Source organism: Cariama cristata, unplaced genomic scaffold (genome assembly GCF_000690535.1).
Source record: "Cariama cristata isolate BGI_N322 unplaced genomic scaffold, ASM69053v1 scaffold6502, whole genome shotgun sequence".
NCBI lineage: Eukaryota > Metazoa > Chordata > Aves > Cariamiformes > Cariamidae > Cariama > Cariama cristata.
The window spans coordinates 113,575-124,899 of record NW_009604356.1 but is presented as its reverse complement, the minus strand read 5'-3'; the positions used below and the strand labels follow the sequence as shown (position 1 = coordinate 124,899).

Genomic DNA, 11,325 nt, shown 5'->3' with positions numbered 1-11,325 from the left:
TTCTCTCTTGTATGTTATATGGTCAGCAGTCCATGTAAGAAGAGAAGCTGTACTGATGTTCTTCCCTGCTGCTGTAGTAATACTACCCAATTACCCATAACTTCCAAACCAAGAGCTTTCACAGCTTTGATTGTGCATAGTTTCAGTATCAGAAGACTGTGCCACAGTTACAGCTGGGACTTACTAGGCGGTAATTTGTTTTGCCCTAGGAAGGCCGGTTAAAAAGAGAAACAATTATTAGATTGCTTAAAGAAATCAATCTGTATTGTGGAGCATCTGACTGACTTAGTTCAGGAAACATATTTTGCTTCTATTTCTATTGATCAACGTGCAATAATATATAATTGTGACAAATGACACAGGAGTTTAAATGATCAGATGAACTACTGAGGGATTGCTACCTGATGCACATTCCTAAATCAAAGACTGTGATTACTTTTTTGTGCAACTTTGTCACTACATGGCAGCCTGCGTAGTACCACTGATGTATCTGTATCTTAATTCAGTTTCTTATGTAGATATCTTCAGTAGGATAACATTTGGATAAGAAGCCCAACAGTCTCAAGAAAAAAGAGAGAGGAGAGGAGAGGAGAGGAGAGGAGAGGAGAGGAGAGGAGATACTGCATGCTAAACAAGCTCTCTGGCACTAGTATGTGGCAGAATTAGAAAATAAGTGGCATAGAACAATAGCATTAGAATACCAAGAGAGAGGTAGAAGTAAATACCTTTTAGAAAGCATATGAAACAGCTTTAGCCAAGATCTCATGAAATTATGAAACTTTCTACGAAGGTTTAACTTTACCGATATGACAAATAAATAAACAGCGTGACATTCATTGGCCACACTTTAGTTAAATGAATGGTCAAAAAACCTTCACAGGTCTTTTAACTGGTAAGTTCTAGTTTACAGATTTGAAAGGTTCAAGTACATAGACAGTAATTTGTAGTAGCTCAGCTGACTAGTGCCAATTTATTTATCTTCTATGACTCTTGTTTAATTACATGCTCATATCCTAAACTGAGATTTACAGTGAATCATCTCACCTTGATATTAAGCAGAATAACATACTCCAACACAAACTGCCATATCAAAAACATTACCTGGCATCGTATGTAACAACCAGCTGCTACCTAGGAAATACTCTGTGTTTGTAAGGCCTTCATTTCCAGTTGAGCTATTCAGCTAAGACCAAGGTCTTCCAGATTTACTCCTTGGATGTGTCCAAGCACTTAGTTATCTTGTCACAATTGACTTGTAGGTCATATTGTGCACCATAACTCTTAGAGAAGAGCAAATAAATAATTTCTGGGAGATTATGACCTTATTCTTTTCTTTATGACAGACCAGAAGTGAAGTATGGAAGCATTTATACACATTAGTCTAGTGAAAAGTCAGCACTGTCAAATGACTTGTCTAGAGTGAAGACAGAATTGGATATGTCTTATCTCACAGAAATGGTGTCTGCAAGCATCCAGCTGTTACTGGAATCTGGACAGTCATACCATTCTCCAAACCTTAGATCTGAACAGCAGTTGTCAGATATTATATTTGTCCTAGTTCACACACATATAACTTGCAATTCTGAAACAAAACCTCGATTTATGCAAAATATAATTTACTCAGAAAAAACAAGAATAACAGCCAAAACATTATCAAACATCTCTACATTGCTATCTTCAGAACAGGGACCCTGGTAAGGCAGGCTTTTCTTCTATTTTCTGCAGACTCTGTGTACCACCTCTGCTGGATTTATACCACTGAATAAAGATATCCATGAAGTTGAAAAAGTCTTTGCCTGAATTTGTAAATCTAGGTCCCCTTTGTAGTCACTAAAGAGAAATATTCAATTCTTGAGTAGGATTAATCTCTTCTTAAATTAACTATCTAATCTAAACTAGGTCAGATGAAACAAGTCATGGAAATAAGTGGTATCCTGTCAGTGTAGTATAAAAGAAGGAAGATAGCCTCGAATGCAGAAGCTGTGGAAGTTATAAAGATTTTAATTTAGGTGAACTCAGCACCATCTGTTCTGAACCTAGGAAAACTTACTTCCTTTGCCACCTTTCCCTGATGAGAATAATTTCATTTCTTAACTGTTTTATACCTTTTTTTCTGATAAATTCCAGCTTTGGCAAAGCCAGATTTGGAACTTAAGAGATGTAGGAGAAAGGATCCTTGAAGCTAAAGGTTTGCAACATTGTCCTGTATATATGGAAGTGAAGCCATTATGTTTTCTTTGGGATCAGAATCCATGAGCTAAAAGTATTAAATATATATAAGCAATGTTTTATTATCTAATATGAATTAGCTCAATGAAATACAGAATATCTTATCCTTAATGACTTGTTCACGCAGCATGGTCTGAAAAGGTTTTTTTTTCTCTATATTACTAACACTGTTACAGATCAGACTCCTATGAACCACAACAACTATATAGTGATTTTACAGTAAACTATAGGGAGGTCATTAGTCACTGTCAATTCTATATGGCATTCACATGATAAGAAACTGTACTGTGCTAGTCATTCCATGTTTAATCATGCAAAATGCTAACTGGCATTGCTATCTTTAGTCACTAATAAAAGGAAGGAAAAGTCACATCTAGTTGAAGAAAGTTACAACAAATGAAATGGTGTTTGCAATATATCCTTGAATGTTTGGAGTTAATTTAATTGAAAAAAAGTGACTAACAGAGCAAATGAGAAAAAGGGACTCATAAGTACAAAAGAAAAAGTATAAGAAAGAAGAATTATCAATATCATGTATACAGAATTTTTACAGGTTAGTATACCACTCAGTGCCTGGAAGGTGTATTTAAAAAGTTGCAAATAGAAACGAGTGTTTCTCAAGAAGCAGATAACATTATGTAAAACAATGTGTTTACAAAAAAATACATTGCATATATTACTCAAGTTAAAATCTATTTGCTCAGAAGCTCTGGAAATAGTACTATTTATTGACCCAATTTTATTTGATGATTAAATATTGGCAACTGTATTTAGAAAATCTTTCCTTTTATTTGTTACTTAAGATTGGTTGTTTATTTGTTTAGTTTTAACTGTTGCTCTAAATGACAGATCATGAATGGAATGAAAGGATGAAAAAGTCTTAGCTATAATATTTCCACTTGGTTCTGTGTTTTGCCTTAATGTTGCAGTACGCAGATATGAAAGACAGCTGAGAAGCATGGTGAAATAATTCTTGTGAGAACAGATGAAACCTGACAGACATAGAACGATTGTAGTTAATCAATCATAAGCATCAACAACTGTAACCGCAAGCATCCCAGATACAGTGCAATTAACATGGCAAGTTGAATCATATAGCACCTCTATAATTTTCAACATAATCTCGTTATTTTATTCTGCATGTAAATATTTCTTCTTCTAATTCACTTTGATCCAGTACTTCAGGATTTATGAGTGCAGATATTCTACTGAAGTTCAGGGATATTTTGTTATCTACAAATTCCCTTTCTTCTTCAATGCTGTGGGAGGAATTAAACTTTATTGATGATACTGATGATATATTCATTGATGGTATTGAAACTAGGTGTAACAAAATAAAAAATTCTTCAAAGCTTTCAATATACATAAGAATCCTGGGGTACTCTTCAATGAACAGTTAGATTATATCAAAAAATGAGTAGCTGGTCAAGAGAAAACTGTGGAAGAAGCATATCAATTTATGTTTTATATAAAATTTATATAGGATCACAGATAGTGAATATTTTAATTGAAAAGTAGTATTCCCTTTTAATAAGTACAGCATAGTAAATAGAGGCAAATTCTATTTTTTGCCTTTTATAAAAAGTTCTAATTTCATAATTAATATTAATTAATTAATTAAAAATAATAATCTCATTTGTGAAGGAAATGAAAAAGGAAGAAATTATTATACTATATTTCATACAAGAATCAATAAATCATTTTAGGAAATAGTTCTATATATTTCTCATCTTCACCAGAATAGTTAATTATTACTATAATAAACTGTATTATGGTGGCATGTATTAACCACATTTATGGATTCATGACTTCTCTGTGATAGGAAATGCAGACAGTACAAAAAGATGTTCTCTACTTATAAGATAAAACTACTAAATAAAGGTGGCTAGATGAAGATGGACAATAAACAGGATAATACTACTGACTGCAGTAGACCAGATATTTTTGCACTGTTATAATATGTATAAATGATACATGTAAAAATATGTCATTAACGTTAGAAAAAACAATGTTCCTTTAGTTAACTACTCCTCTGCATTTCCTAGTGAAATTCTAGTTCAGGGCTAATGAATCAATATACGCTGTAGTTCATGCTGAAAGCATGGTAGGAAGAAAATTCTTTTCTTTTTACAAGAACATGCTGAAAGACTACCATTGTTCAAAGATCCTTTAACGGCTTCTTTTTTTTTTCTGAGAAAAAAACTTCGTTGTAGTATCTGAGAAAGATTCTGAAAGATATTAGTCTAAATATAAGAAAATACAGTATCTTCTGTCTCCTTTTCTTTATCTTTTACATTTTTAGACAGGAGTCTTTAAGCTTTGTCCTGTGCTCCTCCTCATCTTTTGTTGCCCCTCCCTGAAAACATCTGTATAAGCACCCTGTTTCCTTGAAGCTCTTCAATGAGTCTGCAGATGTACAGAGACACGGGGTGGCTGGAGTACAGGCTTAAATACGTCATTGCTTCTCTGTACTCTCTTTCTGTCTTGTCTCCTTACATACTTGCATAGTAGCTTCTTTGAGAAAAAAATTACCTTTTTCAGGTCATGTCAGACTGATGATCCATGACGGATTCAAAAACTTTCTGGTAATAAATAAGAACAGCAGCAATGATACTCAGCATGATACATTCTAAAGTATTTGAATCTTGCCCTTGTTTTGTCACCTAAAAGTCATATGGTAATGTGATTTGTAAAAGTTCAAGATGTATGCTTTTCCCATTAACCATGGTGAGATGATGTTTCTGTCATGGCAGAAATCTTTTTGTCTGAGCTTCCGTTCACAGCTTTTCTAGTTAATATCTTCAGTATTAAAAGTTACTCTTAGGTCCAATGAGTGACTCTAACAATACAGCTCAACCTATTTAATCTGATATTCCTAGAAAACAGGTGTATGTCAATACAAAATGATCTATTAATTTCTTTGGACATCTTGATATTCTATGAGTATTGAATTTAATTCATCCAATTTAAAAGTTCCCTGTATAATCATACACGTCATTTCTTTTTAATACCTACCTTTCATTCTTCTATAGCCCATGTTTATGGGCTATTAAACACAACATTTATATTTCCCATTGTTTAGAGTGTACAGTCAAACCATGTTTTTGATTTAGGTTATAATGGAATTTTGAAAAACATGTTTTTAATGGAATTCTTTTTCCTGTAAATCTTACCTCTTAAAGAGCTACAATTCCAGCTCAAAGTCTATTTCTTAGTCCTCTCTTTCAAATACAAGGAGAGGAAGGCTACCCTCTCTGTAGTGACAATGCAATGAATAAGTTTGTCCTTGGCCTGACAGAAGAATTTTACCTTGTGTAGTGCTATTTTTACCTTATTGAAAAGAATATTACCTGCTTTGTACTTACCTTTAGATATCTTCAGCATACGTCTTTAAACATTTTAATACGTATCATATGATGTCCATTTCAAACTCCATAATAAATTTGCACATAAAATAGTTATAACTCACAGAATTGGGCTGGCAGAGGACATTGTTCTGCATCAATCTAATTTCTACTTTAAAAGTGAATTGACTGGTGTAAGTCACTGATAATGAACTACAGAGCCTTCCACAGTTTCCATGCTAGGTTACCAAGCAGTAATTGCCTCAAATAAAAAGATCTGGTTTTCATTTTTAACTTGATCCTAATTTTATAGCGAACATCAGTGGACCATGTCAGGGTCACAAAAACCTGCCCCTTTGCTGTTGCCTGCATCAGCTGCAGCCAAATGATGAGCGCAGAGAATGAATGATCCCTCCTATGCATGCCTAAAAGGTAGACTACAGTGAAGGCAAATTGGAAGGCAATTAAGTGGTAAAAACTGCTCCAGCTTTTGTACAAGACCTTCAGTCAATGGCAGAATATTTCCCTTTTTATTTAGTTGTTTATTTTCTTGCTAGTCCTGCAAAGCTTTTCAGTTGCTCTGACTGCCTTGAGATTTTTCTCATTTATTTGCTGTTACTCTTTTCACCTTTTGCAGAAGTGTTTTGTTTTCAGCTGCATCTTATTTAAACTAATACTTTTGTGGTGTTGAGTGTCATTCTTCCACGATGAACATCAATACGTACATACGTGTGCTAAGAGAAACCCATACTTGAGCTCCTTTCAGAAGAATGGGGATAACCACTGCAGAGACAGCCATACAACCTGGCAGCTACTTTGGATCAGCTATCTGAGTGCTTTTCCCAAGTTTATAACTTCCGTCCAAGATCGAGTACTATGCTGAGCTAGTTATATCTGAAGTATGAGTGGGACACCCAGAAAGCGTTGCACCAAACCCATTGGATTTATTGTCTTGCATGTTCACTAGCTTTGGAATTTCTTTACTGTTTCCTGTGGAGACCACTCCTGTCACAGGTTGTTCTCTAGTAATCCTGCATAACATTTGTTAAATTGAGTATTTTTTTAGCAATAAAGACAATTGTTCTACTCTCAACACACACACTCTGGACTGTGTGTCCTACATGTTCTTTACATGCTTTGCAAATATATTGCTAATACTACGTTTATGTTAGAAATGGTGACTGACACAGCTATACATTTTCAAAGTAGTCAAGGTTGTGCCTCATGTTAAAGAATATGGAAGTCATGTAGCTAATGTCCCAGGAACTGCTTTGAAAATAATACAACAGGTATTATCATCTTTGCCCCTAGCACTGAGATAAAGGTAAATAAATATAATCTTTCGAGGCATAAGATGAACAGCTATGGAGCACAAGAAGGCATTTTCTTATCAACCAGTCATATACGTCATCATAATATGAAGGATAGACTCAGTCTGTGTGGGGCTGTCCAACATGTCACACGTGTTGCAGGTTTATATTGCAGCAAGAATACTGAACCGATGGCCAGCACTGCTGTGTAAGATGTTATGGTCCCCACCTCTGTCCACTCTCTTTTATTAACTATTTTTTTAGAGTTTTTAAAGTAAAATGATAGGGGGTTGTATACTTTTTTAGCAGCTGCCTTTCTTCTTTTTTCAATGTGGCTAGATATGAAATAGCTGAGGTTTGTAAGAAATGAATTAAATTTCCCTTTCATTTGATTCTTTCATACTGGACTTATTATTTCAATATGGGGGAACTGCAAGCATGATCCTTCACCTTTCCTTCCTTTTAAGATTTCCTACATTTATTTGTTTTACAGCTAAATCCCTGCTTCGGTACCCGTTAATCCTTATTTTCACTCTATGCTAAAAAGAAATCCAATTCAGCACTAACAGCCAAAAAGAGCTGAAATTCAAAACTCTCTGTTATCTTCCTTCTTTATTTTCAAATTAATTGGTTTGAACAAATAGAAACTTGAGTCACACGAAGTACTTCTGTTTTTAACTAAAAAAGAAGATCCTTGTTTTTCCTTTGGTGAAAAAAAAAAGAATATTTGTACATCACAGTGCATATACAAAACAGGAAATTGGAAAAAAAAAATCCTGAGATTGCTATAGCTAATTGGAAAATAGCGTTTATTCACCTAACGAAAAAATAACAAAAACTATAAAACTTCTGCCTATAGAGCTTACAATTTAGATGTCACAGATTTTCCTTATTTTCTGTTGAAAATATATAACCCTAGGAGATGCGGGATTCTACACTAAAATTAAAATATTTTATCCTCCAGGAGAGATATGTAAATTACAAGTTTTTTCAAGAAAATAAAAAATATTTTCCAAAACTAAAGGGTTTTTTTAATAATTCAATATTTCGAATTGAGTTTGGAATTGAAATCAAAAGACTGAAGTTCTTTTTTTATATATAAAAAAATTCTGAAAATTCTGAGTACTTATTTTCAGACTTACAAGAAATGGCAGAACCAGTCTGTGAAAACAATTCTCAGAGACTTTCTGCTTCATTGTCCTGCTCTCTATATAAATTGCAGAAAGTATTTTCTCACATTGATACATATTTTTACTGTTGAACTCACAATATTTTCATTTATCAGCTATTTGATTCCCTGATCCAAATGTTTTCTAAAAAAAAAAAAAAAAAAGGATAAAAATCTGCTTTTATAGTGCATATAGCAGACTTGCAGTATGGGTTTCAGGTAGTCAGTATTATTAAAGCTCCTTTTCTGATGTCTGCAACATAGGTTTTTTTTTTTCCTCCAAACGCTGGGTAGGGAAGTACTGCTATGGTAATAACTGTTCCAACACACAGAGAAATGGCCTATGTATTTCTCACAGAGCAGCTATTCTGGTTTCAGAACATCTTCTCAAAACATGTTGAAGTCATGGCACATCAGCTCAAGTTCTGTCCACATTTTAAATACATTGAGGTTTGTTCATGCATACAGTCTAAAGTTTTAAAGGTATTTGAGGAGTAAATCAAACTGTATGTTTTAGGACACCCATACAGAAAAGATTCATCATATTTTCTTGAGAAGGAAGGCTACAAGAACAATTTTATGGAAATTCAGTGTCATTCTTGCCTGAAAAATTGACCTTGAAAAAAATCCTTAAGGACAGACACTGTTTTTACAAGGACTCAGCAATAATGCACTATGACTGCATTCCTAAATTGTGCATTAAAATGAAAACTAAGCATTGATTTCTTAATAGATTGCAGACAATATTGGCTGATCTGTCAACTTCCTTTTAGAAAAATACAGCACTTAACGTAAACATATATAAAGTTGTAGATCCAAAGTTGCATGTGACTGAAATCCAGACATTCTTAACTAAGAAAACTTTTCATTGCAAACTGTTCTCATGTCCGAAACAACTGATTATGCAGGGATATACCAATCTGCTACTTTCTAGACATAAAATGATAATAATTACATTGCTGTAGATTATACTATCAGGTAAGTCACTAGGTGACACTTAAAAGTGAAATTACACCAGATTGTAGTGTAATCCATGATGGGCTTATTTTAAAATGCAATATAATATTTCATTAAGTATTACCTAGAAAAATTTTATATAAGTTGGGAATATTGCCTTATTATTTGTTAAAATTCTATTGAACCCCTTCCACCTTTTCTTTAGGCAAACATGATATCTATTGTTGAAATGAGAACACTGATTTATTTTGGTCTAAGACAGTGCAAATTTAGATACATTTAAATTTTAGGCTTCTGCCTATGTCCAAGACATCTTTCAGAAATATGAAAAAGCATTTGGAAAGATTAGTCTCCTTCTACTTAAAAAGGTGCACCTAAAACCATTATGAAGTCCATCGAAAATCAACTCATATTCCTTTTGAAATTTACTGAACTTCAGTTTTATGCACTACTAGGCACGGAGCAAGATGGGGAGCTTCAGCACCTGACAGAGAACTGTCAGCGAAGTGCAGTTAAGAAAGTAATAATTCTACTCAACATATTCAAACTGTTCGGTGCTGTCTGGCTCATACCAGCACCTTGGTCTGTACACAGAAATGAACAGGTACAGCTATAGGTCATTGAATGTCAATGAGAGATGCCCCCATTGGCCCCATCTATTCATATTTCGGATCCTCATTTAGTGCTGGCTGAAGCTTCAGTGTCCTTTCCAAGGATATCTTTGAGTATCCTTATTGCAGCTCTCCTCATCTTGATTCACATCAGAGAGAAATGGTTCTAGAAAAACCCTGAGTGAATAGAGGCTTTTTAGATGGCATCGTCGGCACTGAGGAATGGATGCTGGCTGATGGCAGAAATGAGCTGTCATATCTCTTCTGCTACAGATAGGTATGCTAGAGCATAGCTATCCGCCTCAAATATGAAGCCAGGTCCAGTGTTCCTTATGGTAAATGGAGTAAACGGATCTTCTGGTTCAGAGGCTTTAAATAAACACAATGAACTGTTCATAGCAGCACCCTACAGCCTCATTCAAAAGTTTTTGTACAAAAAAATGAAATGTTCCTTATTCCCCTGCTGGAGGGAAACTTTTGGAGGGAAAATACTTTTGCCTACAACTGGATTGTGTTTAAAACACTGGAGAAATCAGAAGGAAAGCATTTTAAAAGAGTAGATGTGCTGTAGACCAGATTTGGTTTTAGAACCAATGCAGCTGATTTTCCCTTCTCATCACAATGTACCATGCACTGTCCAGATGATGTTAGCAACATCACCAGTCTAGATGTTAGCCAAAGTGTTCTCTCCACTTTTATTTCATTTTTTCACTGCCTATGAAACACTTCAACTGGTGAAAAAAAACAAACAGGATATGGCAAAAAGAAATAGAATCACTATTAAGTGTTTTTGTAAATGGTATATATAAATATTGCCTGCTACTTTTCCTTTGATACTGTATCCAAGTGCACTAAAAAGAGTAATAAAGTGCTGATGCAACATGGAATTTTTATAATGAAAATAGATTTATTTTTAAAGGCTCTCCTATTATAGATTTAAGTATGAAGAAAGGAACTGCCAACTTTACAAGAGGAAATAAAATGTAAGTCACAGTAGCCACAAAATTTAAAATGTTTGGTATGTAACTAAAATACTCTATTCTTTTGATAGATCTGGGGAATTTTAGCGGTCGAACAAGAAGTGCTGTCTCTGTACGTGAAGGACAAGGAGTTGTTCTGATGTGCTCCCCTCCACTTCATTCACCAGGTACAGTAGGCTGCAGCTTGTACCTATGCTGGTCCGTTACAGTTTACTCGTTATTGGATGCTCAGTATTTTAGATACAATTTGTATTTGATTGCGGAACTTCAAAAATGAAATATCCACCATTCTGTGTACAGTTTTTGGAGTACCAAAGGAGTAATTAAAGCTTGTATACTGCAAATGCCACTGAATAGTAGCAGAATTTCTGTTACAAGATTGTCTTATTCCCAGTATAAAACTCAAACATAACAATAGTCTCCATGCCACTAGTGCTGAATATGCTGCCTTGAGGTCACAGGAGACTTCTTTTAGAGTTTAGAAGCCTTCAGAAATAGTTCCAAATGTCAGTGTCAAGACACTCTTGTTGAATACAAATTGCCTTTTATTTTCAGTAGTACAGTCATGATTTTGGTTGCTTCCTCTTGCTGTATATCTTAGTTTCCAGTACAACTGCATCATTGCTAGAAGTCAGAATTATCATAAATCCCATGAAATGCCTGTGGATTCCCAAATGAAAATGTAGATATTCCAGAGAAGTTACATTTTCGCTTTTCAAATTCGCA

General features: G+C 34.4%; 1 protein-coding gene across 1 annotated transcript in view; it reads left to right on the top strand.

Annotated features, from left to right (window-relative positions):
* Positions 1–7,027: 7,027 nt before the first annotated feature.
* LOC104158003 (contactin-5-like) overlaps positions 7,028–11,325 on the top strand; it is a gene marked incomplete at its 3' end in the record, with an annotated part of 66,132 nt that continues 61,834 nt past the window's right edge. Inside the window, exons 1-2 of the mRNA XM_009695560.1 lie at positions 7,028–7,091; positions 10,671–10,766. Of these exons, the coding sequence (XP_009693862.1) occupies positions 7,028–7,091; positions 10,671–10,766 (160 nt within the window). The remainder of the gene's footprint in view (positions 7,092–10,670; positions 10,767–11,325) is intronic.